At 37.2% G+C, this 18,707-nt stretch overlaps 1 protein-coding gene across 1 annotated transcript; it reads left to right on the top strand.

Moving 5' to 3' along the window:
- The first annotated feature begins 17,852 nt into the window (after positions 1-17,852).
- Positions 17,853-18,401, top strand: DUXA (double homeobox A). The gene is given in 1 exon segment (XM_059681169.1): positions 17,853-18,401. A coding segment is annotated over 1 exon segment (549 nt).
- Positions 18,402-18,707: the final 306 nt, after the last annotated feature.

The following is an 18,707-nucleotide window of genomic DNA, read 5'->3' as shown; positions in this document are numbered from 1 at the left end:
ATTTAGCAACACAATGTTTCCAACTATAATATTACAAATGCAAAATATTTTCAGTATTAACAAGCGTAACCATAGCTAATTACCTTAAACTAAAAATGTATTGAAGGGTTGATTGAATCAAATATTTCTGCATCCAGTGAGCCCTTTATCATGTTTAAAAGTATACTATATTTTATTAAAAACCTTAAAATGCTTAGATTCTCTGACTTCAATTTTTTAAAATATGTTTTTATTGATTTTTAGAGAGAGAGGGCGAGAGAGAGATAGGAACATAGATTGCTGACTCTTGCATGTCCCTTACTCGGATCTGCAACCCGAGTTTATGTGCCCTGACTGGGAATCAAACTTGTGACCTCTTGGTGCATGGCTTGACACTCAACCACTGAGCCACATTGACCAGGCTCTGATCTCAATTTTGATTTTGGTGATCTATCTCAAACAAATTATGCTAAACACATAAAAAATATGCCAAAAATATTTATGCTATTAGTTCATGTAAAATTGAAGCAAACTACATGTCCAGAAAAAGGCGTATATTAGGAAAATTATAGCACAATTTTTGTTTAAATATTATTGAGAAATTTTATTTGTTGTTCATAGCAATATCTAGGATAACACAAAGACAATGAATTATAAGGACTGTGAGTATTGTGTACACAACTGAAAGTTTGATATAATTATGCTAGAACTATTAGTTTTATATAACTATATCCATGTACATATTTACATTTATATTCATATCCAAAAAAATGCCTTTTCAGCTCTTATCTCCCATATATACAATATTTATGATTATGTTATTCTTTAAAAGATTACTTGTTAAAATAGTTCCATGAAACCTATCAATGTATTTATTTTAAGAAATGTGTTGAGGATATCTTTTTATTACATCATAAGATGTCCTCATTACTAGGACTCATGGGGGGAAAAAAGCTCTAATTCTAGGCATAATTGGAACTGCTCCTAGACAAGAATTTAATTTTCATTTTGGGCTATAAATCAAATAAAGTAACAGTTTCCACTTTGGCAACTAAGAATCTGAGAACCAAAATGTGTTCTTGCTCTTGGCATGTATACAGGATTGTATGGCATATGTTTTATGTTGCAACTTCCACCTGGTACCTTCTCATTTTTAATCCTTATTTTACATTCTCCAATTTTTCATTGTTTATTTTCAATCAATTTTATGTAACTCTATTGTTGCAGCTCAGTAGAACCTAGAACTCGTTGCATTTATTGTATGCCAGAACTATACTAAGCAGTTAAAATATGAATTACTGAATCCTCCTAATTACCTTAAGAGTATATATAATTATTGTAAGATCTACATTGTACAAATAAGAAAACTGAGACAGGAAGGAGTAAAGTCATTTGGCCAAGTTCACACAGTTAATAAGACTGCAAATCTAGACAGCATTTAAAGCTCTCAAGCTCTATGCTTGTGTCTTAATTACATCACCTTAAATCATTTTTGGAGCAAGTTACAATACAAATACATTGTCCAAAAATTAGAAAGTTTTTTTTAGAAACTAGAAAATAGCTACATTTAAAATGAGAATTTGTAGCAAAGAAACCATTAATAAAATGAAAAGGCAACCTACTGAATGGTAAAATCTTTTTGCAAGTCATATACTTGATAAGAGGTTGATATTCAGAACATAAAGAACTCATACAATTCAATAGCAAAAAAAATACAATCTGATTATAAACCAGGCAGAGGATCTGAATAGACATTTTCCCAAAGGTAGACAGATGGCCCCAAAGTACATGAAAAGTTATTCAGCAACAATAACGGTCAGGAAATGGCAAATAGAACCCACAATGAGATAGCACCTCACACCTGGTAGCATGGCTATTCTCGAAAAGACCAGAAGTAACAGGTGTTGGTGAGGGTGTGGAGAAAAAGAAACCCTTGTGCATTATTGGTAATAATATATTTAAATTGGTGCAACAACTATGGAAAACAGTAGGGAGGTGCCTCAAAAATGTGAACTATCATATGACTCAGCAGTTTCACTTCTGGGGAAACCAAAAATTAATGAAAAGACATATGCATTCCATGTTCATTGCAACATTATTTATCAAGCCATAGACAAGATATGGGAACAAACTAAGTCTTCATTGATGGATAAATGGATAAAAGAAAATGTGATATTTATATTTAACAGAATATTATTCAGCCATTAAAAAAAAGGAGGAAACCTTGCCATTTGCAACAATATGGATGGACCTTGAGGGTATTATGCTAAGTGAAATAAGTCAGATAAAGTAAAAAAAAATATTGTAATGATCATATATGTGGAATCTAAAAACAATCAACAAAAACGAGCTAATAGATACAGAGAACAGATTGGTGGTTGGGTGGGTGGTGGGAAGCAAAAAGAGCGTAAGGGGTCAAAAGGTACAAAGTCCCAGTGATAAAATAAATAAGCCATGGGGATATAATGCACAGCATGGTAACTATGGTTAATAATACTGTATTGCATATTTGAAAGTTGCTAAGAGAGTAAATATTCAAAGTTCCCATCACAAGAAAAAAATTGTAATTATGTATGAACATTAACTAGACCTATTGTGATGATAATTTCATGCATATATAAATATCACATCATTATGTTGTACATCTGCAATAAATATAATGTTACATATTAATTATATTTCGATTCTAAAAAAAAAAATAGACTTGACTCTCATGCATACCTGAAAAGCCAATGGCATAGATTCAAAGCTGTGACGTGATCCAGGTGTTTGACTAACATCACTGTCTGTCTCTTGGGTCTGTTTCTTTTTATTCCCTCTGTTGGTTTCCTTCTCAGACAGGGTCACCCATCCATGTAGTGCCAACCATAGTTGACAGAAACTCCAGGCTTCCTGATCCTTCCTGCACTCCAGTGCTTACCATCTCAGCAAAAGGGGGCAGCCTTTCCAGTGCAGGGAAAGCCTTGAGAAAAGATCTCATGGCTAAATGGGGTCATCTACCAAGCCTGGCCCAATCAGTGTCAACAATTATTAGCTGAGGCAGCATCTAGGACCACCCTTTGACCTGGGGGAAGAGGTGGGATTAGTCCCACTGAACCACAGGACTGGAAATGAGGAAGGAGTGGGTTTTAAGGAAGGAAAAAGATCATGGAGAAGTTAAAACTATGCATGTACATAATTGAGACCCCCAACCCTATATAACCTACTGACACTTAGATTTCTGGGAAAAAAAAAGATAATAAATAAATTAAAAGAAAATGAGAATCTTTGGTTAATTCAACATCCTACAATATTGTATTTATTTTCTGTTTATCTTTTTTCTTTAGTACAAGCAATAAAGACATGAGAATACATCCAATTCTTTTTTTTAAATATATTTTATTGATTTTTTACAGAGAGGAAGGGAGAGGGATAGAGCGTTAGATACATCGATGAGAGAGAAACATCGATCGACTGCCTTCTGCACACTGCCTACTGGGGATGTGACTGCAACCAAGGTACATGCCCTTGACCGGAATCGAACCCGGGACCCTTCAGTCCGCAGGCCGGCGCTCTATCCAGTGAGCCAAACCGGTTAGGGCTAACACATCTAATTCTTAAGAAGGTACCTTATGAAAATGGAAACCACAGTTTTACTTCCTCTTTAAATAGTGATTTGAACCACTTTTCAAACTCTGTGTGGATATCAATCACCTGTGACCTGTTAAAGTGCAGGTTCTGATTTAACAGGTTTGGGTTTTGTAGAAGATTCTGCATGCCTAACAAGTAACCAGGTCACGCTGGGGTTGGTGCTGGTCAACAACCACGTGAGAGTAGCAAGGCTTTGGACAAGCAGATGAGGCTTCGAGTCAAATTGTGACACTATTTAAATTGATTACACTAGTATATACCTAAAGGAATCAATGACCCTTTCAAAAGTTCTTAATTTGGGTCTAATAATACCTCAGGAAACAGGAGAATCTAGCTGTAAAGCATGCTGATAACCACACTGAGAAATAGAGGGAGAAGTTACATTCTTGCATCCTGTAAAAGAATGTTCTCCAAGATGAAATGAAGCACATATTTATTAGTGGGTTAGCACCACTTTTGCTGTCAGCAGATGTGTTCCAGTCAGTTGTCTAAAGTGGGATAATAGCTTATTTTTATTTATTTACATCTTTATTGTCAGTGGTGAAGGTAAGGCACAGACCCCCGCTCCCCGTTCCACCTGACACGAACTGCTTGGATTCAAACGTCATCTCCATGGCTTAGTAGTTGTGGTGTGTAGGACAAGCCACTACATAGCTTCCATTTCATCATGTGTAAATTAGGAATAATATTAATATCTACCTCAACTGTATTTTGTGAAGATTAAATTAGCTAATGTATATAAAGTGCTTAGGACAGAGTCTGGCATTTTATTGGCACTAGTATATGTGTTATTACTTGTTTGTCTCCTGGCAATTAAAAAAAAGCAGTTTCAAGATGCTTGGTACTAGCTGGTAATTAGGAAAATCATTGAATTGTGTAAGCTTGACTTAAGAACACATAGCAACATTGACTGAATAGAGAGAATTAGCTCTTATCTTTTGCCAATTATAACTTTAGCTGAGGTTACTGGTTAAACACCAGACACTAACTAGTATACACAGCAGGACAAAATAGTTAGCCAAATCTCCAATTAGGGTTTTGTTTGCACTTCCAGTGGGAGGGATGATTTGTAAGTTTGAAAGAAACCTTTCGTGTTGATTATAGGTGTCAACACATCCAAGTTTTCACTGTGCTTGAATACCTGCGAGGAAATGCAAGATGCAAAAAAAAGAGCCTAATTTTTTAAATTCAAATTCAAACATATTTTCATTTATAATTGTGTTGATTGCTTTAACCCAGGCTGAGTAACATGTAAAACAAAACTTTAAAATCAATGTTTTCAACATGAATAATTGGACCTAAGTCAAGGAAATTTCTTGTTTCTCCCTTTGCAACTAAAAACAATACCTGATCTTTAGTAATTAAACACTGACAGATGTATTACATCCCTCTTATGTAAGTCAGGTCTGAGATACGAGTTTAATTTTGTCTTTGGAAAGAACTAGAATGTATGTGTGCTTGTGGAAATAAGAACACTTTGAAATCAACAAATTCAGAAATAAATAAGACTCAGGTAGAGATACATAAAAAAACATTGCCAAACATGGATCCCCCCACATGTATTCTTCATTCTTGGATGTGAATGTGGGGATGGGTTTGAGGGGAAGATGGATGACTAACTTATGAAATAGAAAGGTAGATTGTGATATTTTCTGATGTCATAATTTCTATAAAGTCCCCCAAAAGGACCTTTCAAATGTACACACTTATGTTCCCTTTATAATTTTATAATATGCTAGCGATATTTAATATATTAGGGGTTTGATTGCTAACTGGCTTCTTAGGATTTAATTTCAAATACAAAATCACCCAGATAATTTGGACTTTATGACACTGATGCAAGCTATTATTTACTGCTACCGTTTTATTGAATAAATAGAAATGAAAAACATTAGATTAAGTGAAAAAATTGAATAATGTTAAAAACATGTCTGTCTGTTTTATCAACTTTAACTTTTGGGACATTCAGCTCAGGCTACAATAAAATAAACAACCAAGGATTGTCTTCCCTGTTGAAGTTAATTTAAATCAGAACAGAGTATTTACCTTTTCTTCGAGTTTGTGGGATTCAAGGTTGGTCTATTTTGGAAAGTCTAAGGAAGGCAAACCTAATCCTTTTCTGAAGCTCATTAATTGGAAGCAGGACCACACTGCAATAGCCTTTTTCTAAGCTGAAGGGACTAATTACGAATGTAAATGAGGTGAAAACCCTAAAATAACACTCTCCTAGTGGCTTCTTCTGTTTATACAGTTATACCCTAAATATAAAGCTGACACCATTCGTGTTAAATTTCACTAGTTAACTGATAAGCTAGAGCAGAGAGTGCATTATAGCTCTGGGTAGTCTTGTCAGTCACTCTGAGAGAGCTCCTAATCAATGTTTGTGGATTTCCACGTCGCTGCCAAAACCCTTTCCTTTTAAAGCAGTGTATAAATGGATACATGGCTAGATACATGGGTTAACAATTTCATCTATCACTCCCCTCATATTACTATCAGGTCTTGAAGATTTTAAATATTATTTAAGCTTCTCCAAGTGAATGAATATATGACTGACATTATGTACTATTCTTACAAAGGTCTGGAACATATAACGTTTCTTGTAATTGTGCGACTGACCGCAATGTCACAATCTTGCACTATTTCAACCTTCTCCCCAATGAAAACCAAACTGAAGATTAAAGTGAGTTGCATAATGGAATAAAATTCTTCCACTAATATTTTAAGCCTTAAACATGACTTTTTGGCATGTTTCAAGAATATAAAATATAATAATAATCCAGTGCAAAGCACTGTCTATCATTTATATTCAATGTATATTTTGATGCTGAAAAATACCTATATCTTGTATGCCGAATCACTTTGAGAGTAACTCAGAAAAACAGAAAGCCTAGTTTTTCTGAGGAGGTAGCATGGTCTGGTAGTAGTAGCATGGCCCTGAAATTTAGTCCCTGCTCTGCTGCTAGATAGTTTAGTAGTGCATGGGCAAACAACTGGGGCACATCTGGTCCCTCCGCGGATTCACTTCTATCTTGACTCATTGACACCACACTGTTTGAATGGTTTAGGCATGAGAAGCCAGATCACAGCCTTTAGATCTGAAAGGCCCACTTGCCATCCCTTTATAATTACTCTCAAAATCCCCAAAAGACTGGTCTGCACAAACTATTTCCAAATTTACCCTCTCCCACCATCATTGTCCCTTTCAGCTAGAGCATGAAGTAGAGTCTATAACTTACATGAAATATAATGCATGGCTATGGCACATGCTTGCAGGTGATTTGGGGAGCGGGTGCCAAAGGTTTCATTGGATTTTCAAAGGAATCCATGAATGGAAAAGATTAAGAGTCCCTCCTCTAGTGTCTATCCCTAGTTTGTCTATGTAATCTAGCATTATATAATCCATCTCTTCCTACAGTTTCAAATATTTCTCTTTGAAGAACATTTCCAACTCCACATTAGGATTTAAATCTCCAGAAAATAATTAACTTTTTGGAATCAGAAAGGATTGGATTCAAATTCTAGCTCTATAACTTACAGATATGAAACTTTGGGAAGTTTACTTAAGCCACAAGGTACTCGTTTTCAATATATAGACTACTCTTTTAAATACTGATTATTCAAATATTTTTGTACACCTATGTGTCAGTAATGATATCAGGAGGGCTGGGTTTCTTGTTTTGTTTTGCTTTGATGCTTAAGCAAAGACAATTTGATAAGGTAACATTTGAGCAGAGACCCAAGGCAGCGAAGGAGTGAACTCTGAAAATATAAGAGAGATGAGCATTCCACTTAGGAGAAATAGTAAATGTGAAGGCCGTGGGGCCTCCCTGCTCAACGAGTTTCAGGAATAGCAAGAAATGCATCCTTGGCTGGAACAAGGGGGAGAGAAAGTGAGAGGGGATTAGGAACGTCACTAAGCATTTTGGTAAAGATTTTAGCTTTTTTCTTCTGAGGATTATTAGCACAGGAGTGGCATGATATGACACATGTTTTAAAGGAACAACTCTAGCTGTTATATGGATCATGGGCTGAAAGGGGCAAGAGGGAAAGGAAGTGGTTTATGGAATGCTTGTATTAGTCCAAGTGAGACATAATGTTGGTTTTTACCAGGGAAGCAGTGGTAAAGGTGGAGATAAATAAATAAATTCTGAATTTATTTTAAAGGTTGAACTTACTAGATATACTTATGGATTAGGTGTGAAGTGTGAGAGAGGAAGATAGTGTAGGACAGCTCCTTTTTGGTTTGGTTTTGTTTGCTTTAGTAATTGGATGGGTGGAGTTGCCATTTTCTGAGATATGAAAGCTCGGGAGATGTGGATGAGAAAAGTGAAATCAAGACTTTGTTTTGGGCTATGTTAGGTCCAACATACCTATTAGGCATGCAGAATTCTGGGAAGGTCTGGCCCTGTACATTTACTTATGCCAGTGTCTTCAACATAAAGTTTGTGCAAGATCACTTAAGGAATGAGTATAGGTAGAAGAAAAAAGAGGGTCAAAGACTGAGCTTTAGAGTGCTCTTATATTTAGAGTTCAAGGATATGAGATAAAACCAGCCACTGAGACAAAAAAAAAAAAAAAAAGTGCCTCAGTAGGATAATGTAAAAAAATTATGTAAGCTAATGGATATATAAATTTAACTGGCTTTTTAAAAACAATGCCTTGTATATCATAAGCCACCAATAAATAAAATATATTTTATTCATAGCAACCTCTCTAACTTTAGGCTTAGTCTGAAATTTTTAGTACCCATTGCCCAGTGGGCATTAGCATCTGACTGTTCTGTTTGCACCTCTAATTCAAATTATCTAACACTAAGATTCATCACCTGCACCATAAACCAGATAATCCAGTTATGTTGTATACCTTGGTTTTGAGTAACAGTGCTCTCCAGACTAGTTAGAGTAAAATTACTTTCAAAAAGATTTATGTTTATTCTGTGGTTTTGCTGAAGTGCCGAGTTTTATGCACGTGCTTTCTGAAACATAATTCTATAACAAAAATTCAAATTTCTTAATAATGGCATCCCAGGCCCGCAGTGATTTAGACCAAACCTTTTTCAAACCATCCCATATTCTCATTTATTTGTTCATTTGTTTGTTTATGTGTTTTTATTCTCACCGAAGGATATTTTTATTGATTTGAAAGAGAGAGAGAGAGAGAGAGAGAGAGAGAGAGAGAGAGATTGATCAGTTGACTCCTGTGTGTGCCCCAACTGGGAATCAAACCCACGACCTAGGTATATGCCCTGATGGTGAATCGAATCCTCAGACTTTTGGTGCACAGGAGGATGCTCCAACTAACTGAGCCAGCCGGCTAGGGCCCTATTCGTTTTTAAGAATAGCTTGTGCTGCTATGAATATAGGGGTGCATATATTCTTTCTGATTGGTGTTTTGGTGTTTTGAAAATATATTCCTAGAATTGGGATCACTGGGTCAAATGAAAGTTCCATTTTTAATTTTTTGAGGAAATTCCATACTGTTTTCCATAGTGGCTGCAGCAGTCTGCATTCCCACCAGGAGTGAACTAGTCCTCCCTTTTCTCCGCATCTTTACCAGCACTTGTTTGTTGATTTTTTTTTTTTATGATAGCCATTCTGACAGGTATGAGGTGATATATCATTATGGTTTTAATTTGCATTTCTCTGATGATTAGTGACTTTAAGCTAAGATTTGGGAACAGCCCAAGTGCCCATCAGTAGATGAATGGATAAAAAAGCTGTGGGACATTTACACAATAGAATACTATGCAGCTGTAAAAAAAAAAAAAAAGGATCTCTTACCCTTTCTGACAGCATGGATGGACCTGGAGGCTATTATGCTAAGTGAAATAAGTCAACATGAGAAAGACAAATATCATATGATCTCATTTATTTGGAATCTGTGAACAAAATGAATTAATCAACAAAATAAGACCCAAAGCATGGAGGCACAAAGCAGATTGACATACCTCCATGTGGGGATTAGGGGGACAAGAAGAGATAAACGAAAGAACTTATAAACTTACTAGAGGCCCAGTGCATGAATTCATGCACGGGTGGGGTTCGGCCGGTCGTCCCCGATTGGGGTGGGGAGGGCCAACAAGGGCGGGCTGGCATGGGGGAGGGGCTGTGGAGGTTGGCCAGCCGGCCCTGCCCCTATTTGGGCCAGTTGGCCGGCCACAGTGCACATCATAGCGACAGGCCGTTCCGGTCATTCCAGTTGCTTGGCTTTTATATATATAGATAGCCCATGGACACAGGCAATAGGGTGAGTGAAGACCTGGCAGGGGGGTGGATAGGGGCTTGGAGAAGGGGGGTAAAGTGGGGTGGAATGGGAGACATCTGTAATACTATCAACTATATAAATATATGTATTTAATACATATATATTAAAGAGAGGAATAGCTTGTTCTAGTCAGTATCAGTAAGTCATTTTTATCAAAACTGTTCTGTATACTGTTGTCAAGTCACTCTTTGAATTAACTTTCTTCCCATCTCTGTTTGGTCCAATAATATTTAACTGTTGCCACAATAGCACAATTCCACCTTATTGGAAGCTCACCCATCTTCAAGGGTGTTTCCAGTGAGCTGTTTTTCCAAAACTTTCCTGTCTTCAGTCAGAAGGGCCCTCACTGTCCTCTCAGAGCACTTGGCTTTCAACCTGCCTATACTACATACCACTTGTTCCTAGTACTTCTTTAAAAATTATTTGTGCATGACCTCATTTCTCTTCCAGATTTTAACCTGCTTGGGAGTTTGTGAATATTGTTTACTATTGAAGTAATTAAACAAGTAGACTGTGCCGTGCTCAGCATGGCCAGGGGTGAACCTGATAGTGGGAGGTGGAGAGCCGGGTGAAGGGGTGAAGGATTAAAGAAGACAGACAAAAGAATAAAGCTGGGGCTAGGTGGAACACTGCTCTCAGATGGAGATACAGTGCCACAGCCTGCAAGCCGAGTCTTTATTTTATAGCCAGATTCCATGAGGCAAAGTAAGGGTGTGGTCAAGTTGTTTACAACATTCTTGTGGGTTTCTCATCTACTCAATTACATGCATCTGAACTCTATCAAGCCCACATCACTCAGCCTCCTGGGACCACAGGTTCGGACCATAAGGTCAAGCTTACAACTATAGCCTTTGGCTATAATTGTGCTGGGAGGGCTTTGCCCTCCAAGCTGGGACTTGCACATGGCTTTGCCAGGAGAGGACCGCGCCCTCTCATTAGTCCAAGGCTTGAACCTGTCCAAACGCTATAGCTGCTCTCCAGAGTAGACCATTAGACAGAGGTGGCTATAATGCTTTGGTAGCCTACGTATGCAAACCGAAAACTGAAGCAGAGACAATTCCTGTAAATGCACTTGTATGGGAGAAAACAAAGTTTGAGAGCAACTAATCACAGGCAGCCTACTAGACTTTCCCCCAAAATGCAACCACTTAAACTCTAGACCAGGGGTGGGCAACCCCTGGCATGCGTGCCAAACATGGCACGCCAGTAACTTTTGCTGGCACTCGAAACCCTCTCTTATAATCTTCCATTTACAATTTTTTCTTAATATCAACTTTTTATTTTTCAGATAAATTCAGTGTAGGTGCATCCTAGATAAATAAATAATTTTACATAACAAGTTATCTTAAAGACCATAGACATGAATTGACGAGAAAGGGGAAGAGCAATTTCTATGCCTCTGCCTTAACTCTCCCTACCTTCCTAGATCCAACCAGTGTTTTGGTTTCATCCACATACACTTGTGAATCTATTTTCTCAGTGATGAATTTTGTTAAGTCTCTTAATAGGAGTAGCCTGACGGATGAAAGTAGTAGCTCGTGCATATCTCTGAAGGTCACGAAATATAAACCTGATGTAAAATCTCTGTCATCAGTGATGCAGCAGCAAAAGTCCCACTGATAATATCAAACGGAGTCATAAAGTTTTCTGTCGGACTATCAGTGTACATGTATACATTAAAAAATAAATGTATTTTTCATCATCATATACTGTGTTTTTGTCGCTCGAATGAATTTTATTATTTCTTCAAGGTTCTCCACATAGGTACACCTTAAGAGATATCAAGTAGGCTTACATGTTCTCAAAAAATTAGGGTTGGCACGCAGAAGAATTTTGAGTTAGAGATTTTGCTGGTTTTGGCACACACTCACAAAAAGGTTGCCCACTCCTGCTCTAGACAATCAAATGATTTTCTTGCTTTGCTTCTGCAACTGCTTGTTGAAGGAGGTTATGGAAAGGATGCGATCTCAGGTTGACCTGGGAGCTGGAGCCAGGCAATGGGAGGCTCTGCACCTCCCCCTCAGTCCTTGGAATGTACACTCTTCCCACAGCCAGAGTTTTTTTTCAAGGCCACAACCTTGAGAGTACAATGTGCTGTCAAGACAACCTGGATGGTATAAATGACTGAACCCCGTTAAGGCCTTTATATACTAGTACTAGTAAACTTTCAAGATTCTGGTGGGCAGCTGCGGAGATCCACTATTCTTGTGGCCATCTGAGACAAGCCTCCTATATATAAGTTCCCTTGCTTATTAAAACTGCCACCTACCAATTTGGGGAAGTCTGCTTTCTTCTTCAGTCTCTCCTAGCCCTCCTTGTATGGAGACCAATTGCAGATGTCACCTGGGAAGCTCTGAGCGTAGGAGCCTATGATGCGCCATGAAAGCCTTCCCCCAGCTCCTGCCAAAGGAGTGTGCACTTCATCACTCTGAGTTCGGTGCTGCCCGATTTCAATTAATTTTTGCTCAAATAAACGCTTGAAAATTTTAATTTACCTCAGTTAAACATTTAACACTTCCATCACTAACATCTTTCCCGCGTGTTTTATAAAAAGTTCCCTTAATATGTGTTTAACTGTATTCACTGTACACCAGCAGCCTTATTTTAAAAATGAAGCGCTGATGCCCCATGAGTTTTAATTACCTGCCCAGAGACCACATAGTGGCCTTGACAGAATTATGAGAATTATACTAAATTCAATTGTTCTTCCAATGACTCCATAGTAAATTATATTTTAATACAATAGAATATTGTCTGACATTATAGTATTTCAAATCCATAATTCTGTCAGTCTTAAAAAAGATAAATATGTAATTTCAAATGTCAATAAATTTACATATTTCTTCCACATCTTTGCCTCAGCTGACTTGGTTTGGCTATTTTTTTATTATTATTCTTTTTTTTTTGAACCCTTCTAATAGATGATTCCCCTTTGAATTTCAAAACACTTTGCAATTTAGTACAATAAGGTAAATCCCTTAATATAAGTAAGTAAAAAAATGTTTAAAAACATAGGGAAGTGAAGTCAAAGAAAGGTTAGGGAAGACTTTTATAGATTTACCATTTGAAAGACACCTTGACATTATCCAGCTAGAAAAGAAAAGAAAAAAACGTAGTAAAAACATTAATGTATAAACGATGTTTAGAAACCGGAAAACTGTGTGAATAGTGCATGAGTGGTGGGAACATAGTTGGAAAGAAGGATAGAGAGCAGATTTTAAAAGAATGTTTCCTCAGAAAGCATTTTTTGAAAGTAATTTTCACTTTCATTTTCACATGTTATCATATATATATCCATAAACAGCTTCCACTGTTTTTTCCCTCAATGTGCATGTGTGTTTGTAAATTTCATTTAGATGGTATCATACTTGCAGGCATCATTATAAGCCATGTCTTTTCTTAATTTAATACTGTTTCTGAGAAATGTCCATGTTGTTGTATGTAGTTCTAGTTCATTTATTTTACCTGCTGATTAGTACTCCACAACATACATCTATCCATTTTCCTGTTGGAGAACATTTAATGTTTCCATTTTAAAGGATGCTGCAATACTTGGGTATATTATTTCTTGGAATATATTTGAGAATTTCTCTCTTGCAAATACCTAGAGTTGGAATTGTATCTCACTTGTGGCATTTTCAGGTTTTTTTTAACTGAATCATGAGGTATTTTGTTAAATATTCTTAATAATAATTGTATTATTTCCAATAATCTTTCTTAGATGAATTCTTTCTCACTCGTTGCTCTTCGGTCTCGACAGAATCAATGCTGTTGTTCCAAGTCTAATGAAAATCTTTGCCCACAAAAGTAATGGTACAAAGCATGGAAATTTATTTTTAAGAGTAGCTGTAGAGAAGAGGACATTCCTTTATATGCCCCTCGAAAAATGGAGAGAAGAATAAAATAGAAGTCCAAAGAAATGTATGAGGGATAAAGAAAGAAGATACTTTTTGGTTATCTTTCTAGTCCCTTCCTAGGGGTTATTTAGGTTAGAGGCTAAGAACCCTGGTTTAAGAAATCAACTATCTCTGCTTTTATCATGTTTCCTCATCTCACAATGATTAATTTTCTCTAGCTTTTTTTTTTACTTTGTTTTTGTTGTAGACACTATTACAGGTGTCCCCTCTCCCCCCTCCACTTTGCTCACCTGACTGGCCATCACTCCAAGGGCTATGCATATATGTTCTTTGGTCAATCTCTTCACCAAGAAGTAAAAAAGAAATAAATAAAAATAAAAGAATGTTAAGAGGTCAAGTATCTCGAGGTTGGAGGCAGGTATTCTATATCTGTGTTCTTGAAAAAAATAAAGTTCTGAGGAATGGGCTGGATGAAAAAAACACTGTCACAGAAAGACACTTAGGGGGCTAATGAAAAGAAAATGATGAGGGTCTAAATTTATTTTTTAGTTTCCAAATAAAGCAAAATTCAACATGATATATTTTTGAAAAACATAATTTTAAAATTACCCCTCTGCCCCTCACCCCTTTCTCTCTGTCCCTCTCTCTCTCTGTCTTACTGTCTCACTGTCTGTGTCTCAGAAAGACACTGATTTTCCTAAGGTGCAAATCCTTTACTTCACACTGATGATGGAACTAGAGGCCTGATGCACGAAATACATGCAAGGGGCCCAGCCCTTGCAGCCCCGGCTTGCCTCAGCCTCACAGCCCCAGCTTCATCAGTAAGGTTGTCTGGAATGTTGTCCAGCCATCTGGTCTAATTAGCATATTACACTTTTATTATTATAATAGAACTAGAGGCCCGGTGCACAAAAATTTGTGCACTTGCGGGGGGATCCCTCAGCCTGGCCTGCGCCCATTCACAGTCCAGGACCCCTTGGGGGATGTCCATCTGTCCACTTAGGCCCACTCCCTGGGGGATCAGGCCTAAGCTTGCAGTCAGACATCCTTCTGGCAGCCAGGGAGCCCTTGGGGGATGTCCGACTAAAGGCTTAGGCCCCCAAGGGATCAAGTCTAAACTGTTAGTTGGACATTTACTTAGTGCTGCCACGGAGGTGGAAGAGGCTCCTGCCACCACCACTGGACTGGCCAGCCATGAGCCAGCTTCTAGCTGAGTGGGACTCTTCATATGGAAGTTCACTGACTACCAGGGGGCAGCTCCTGCATTGAGCGTCTGCCCTCTGGTGGCCAGTGCGCATCATAGCAACTGGTCATTCTGCTGTTCAATCAATGTGCATATTAGCCTTTTATTATTATTATATAAGCTGTCCCTATTTCCCCCCTTTTGCTCCCTCTACCCAGCTCTTGCCCCCCACTTCTCTCTGGCCATCACCATACTGTTGTCTGTGTCATGGGTTGTGCATATATTTTCTTTGGCTAATCCCTTCTTTAAATTCACTTCTTTAAATTTTTATTTTCAGATAAGGGCTTATAACTGCACTATTATATATTTTCTATTATATCATTTAGAATTAAGGTATTTTTTAATTGAACCCTTGTAAATTTTAGCACAATTTAATAAATTATGCTAGAAGCAATTAGGAGATTTTTCATGTAATGCATACACATTTCAATTAATATTTTATTAATTTTTAATTTTTAATATTTTAATTTGAAATAATCTCATACATGTAAAAAAAACTATAAGATACTACAGCATATTATATGTACCCTTCACCCAATTTCTTAGGTGTTAATAATTTAAACATAACCATTATACAACTAACAAAATTTGGAATATATTTTTCTTATAATCTCTTTAATGTTACTTAATCCATTTACTTTGCTTTTGTTAATCTTCACCCAAGGATATTTTTCCATTGAATTTTAGAGAGAGTGAAGGGAAAGGGAGAGACACATTGATTGGTTGCCTCCTGCAGATGCTCTGATAGGGACTGGGGATCAAGCCAGCAACTGAGGTACATGCCCTTGACTGGAATGGAACCTGGGACCCTTCAGTCCACGGGCTAATGCTCTATCCACTGAGCAAAACTGGCTGCAGCTTAATTCATTTACTTTTAATCTATATGTGTCTTTATATTTAAAGTGGGTTTTGTTTTTGATTCACCCTCATAATCTGTCTTTTAATTGGTGCATTTATGCCACTGACTTTCAGAGTGCTTACTGATAGAGTTACTGCCATATCAGGTGGCTTCTGGGGCTTCTGAGGTAGGGCTGCCTTGCTGCCCCAGGACCCGCCAATCAGGGTCCCTGGCAGCAAGGCGGGGCCGGGCCTGCCCTGGATGCTGGTGGCTCATGCTGTTCCGCCCTGCCTACAGAATGCAAATTAGCCACCATCTTTGTTGGCGGTTAATTTGCATATTGTGCTGATTAGCCAATTGGAGGTGTAGAGAAGGTACGGTCAATTACCATGTTTGTCTATTATTAGATAGGATCCCTGAGAAAGAAAGCTTTTGAATCCTTAGTACTTTTTATTTTCTCAGATATTTCAACTGCTGCTTAGTCTTTAATAAGAGAAAACCCACCAAACTCAAAATTCCTAACACAAGGCTTGAGAGAGTTTACAGAGGGTTTTCATTAGATTATATACATCTTACCATCCAGTGCCACATTCTCTCCAGTAACTCCATTAAGTGAGAATAATTATTCTTGCAGTGTATTTGAGAGTTCCATAGGGTAAAATCCACAGCATATGGTTTTGACTCTGATCACCCCCCTTAATAATAATAATAAAAAGTTTAAGTTAAAGTGGTGTATGGTATAAATTTATAAGTAATATTATGCCTGGGGTATATAAAAATTTTATCATTTATGGCTAAAAATTGCAAAAAGGCCCTTTCCACAAATTTTATTTTTCCATAAGAAGGAGTGGTAATTTTACAGTATAATAAAATGGCTATATTATGTTTTTCCAAATCTATCTTAATATGTCTTATATTAGAATGAGCTGAAAGCAATTTCAACTCTTCATTAACATGCATTCTGAAGTATGTCATAAACATAATCCTAAAAATGCTTCTCATACATTAAATAGAATATATTGCCCTACAGCGATGATTACTAACTTGTTTTGGCATAGAAAAGAATAATTACTTGTGTCCTTTTGCATACAAAAACTGAGCAAGTCTTCAGGGAACAATTGTTTGTTTTTTACCTGTTTATGTGTTTATTAAACAAATATTCACTGAAGGCATAGTTGTTAGCAGAGCTCTAACTTCATAATGCTTATATGCTTATTAATTAATTATTAATATACTCTGTAGTATTAAGGTTCTTTAATACATCTCTACTCCAGGGTTTTTCCAACTTGGCACTTTGACAACAACCAAAATGTTTCCACAAGTTAACAAATGGCCCCTTGAGAAAAAAATCTACCCCCTATAGAGAATCATTGCTCTGTTAAAACAAGAAGAGGAAAAAAAAAAAAAAAAGCCCGGCCTGCATGGCTTAGTGGTTCAACGTTGACCTATAAACCAGGAGGTCACAGTTCAATTCCCGGTCAGGGAACATGCCGGGGTTATGGGCTAGATCCCCAGTGTGGGGCATGCCAGAGGAAACCAGTCAATGATTCTCTCTCATCATTAATGTTTCTATCTCTCTCTCTCCCTCTTCCTTCCTCTCTGATAACAATAAAATATATTTTTAAAAAATAAGAGAATGTTGTGCTCTTCACTTTAAATAATGCCATATATATATATATATATATATATATATATATATATATATACACACACACACACACACACACACACACACACACACACATACATATGACTATTTCTAAATGATGCCCCAAATTTAGGTAAAACTTAAACTAAAAAATTCCATTATGTTATTTCATAACATGTCAATGTTATTTAATAGCTTGATATTTTGTGTTATATAGTCCAAGCAATTAGATGACTGAATAAATATTCAATTTTCATGTGGGAATGTAGTAGGTTTTCTTTTGAAATGTAATTTTTCATACTCTGATTTTAAGAAATGAAAGAGTTAACTTCTCTTCTAAAATCTCATAGTAGCTCAATAGTTATAAATCAAGGTGTGTATTAAGTGACTATGAATAGCTATGTAACGCAAAATGGTTACCCTGCAACATTAAAATCGCTTTATTGCTCCTGGTTAAAGACTGAGATTCAGGACTCTCTTCCAACATCGCCCAACCGCTCTCCAAACAAGACCATGGCAATGAATCATAGACAAAACTGCACAAAGTTCACGGAAGATCAGTTGAAAATCTTCATCAAAGCATTCAGCCAAAAACCTTACCCAGGTTACACTACCAAACAAAAGCTTGTTTTAGAAATAACACCTAAAGAGTCGAGAATCCATGTTTGGTTTCAGAATGGAAGAGGTAGTCATCGAGTCTGGAAGAGTTCAGAACCTGAGGAGTACTCAGAAGCAAGGCGAGACCAACATCACCCTGAACAGAGGAATCAAAGCAGAGAAGATTCCGGTGTCATGCCAACGTCCTCTCGATCACACATCCTTATCACGCACGTAGGAAGAACCCTTACACTGACATTGATTCCAGAATCAAGAGTCCAAATTTGGTTTTAAAATTGAAAATCTAGATTCCATGTCCAGTATAAACAGAAACAAGTTTAACTGCAAGATCTCTGAGATGAGAGAGTTCAAGGTATACAAACTACACAAAATGGTGCCAATCTCACCAGCAATTGTCTTATTTCTCTGAAGCCAAAACAGGATGAACTGAAAGACCAATTCAGTGTAGTTGACATCAAAAGACTGGGTTCCAAATCTCTCTGTCTTCTTGGCAACCTACTGTTCTAAACATACCTTCAGCCTTCTGTGATGGTAAACAGGACTTCAGGGGGCAGAGAGGTACAAGGCACCACACAGCCCTACAGGCAGAGCCTGGCTCCCAGTCCAGCAGATGTCAAGGATGATGAA

This window comes from Myotis daubentonii, chromosome 2 (assembly GCF_963259705.1).
Source record: "Myotis daubentonii chromosome 2, mMyoDau2.1, whole genome shotgun sequence".
NCBI lineage: Eukaryota > Metazoa > Chordata > Mammalia > Chiroptera > Vespertilionidae > Myotis > Myotis daubentonii.
The sequence above is the reverse complement of the archived record's forward strand: the minus strand, read 5'-3'. Positions and strand labels throughout refer to the sequence as shown.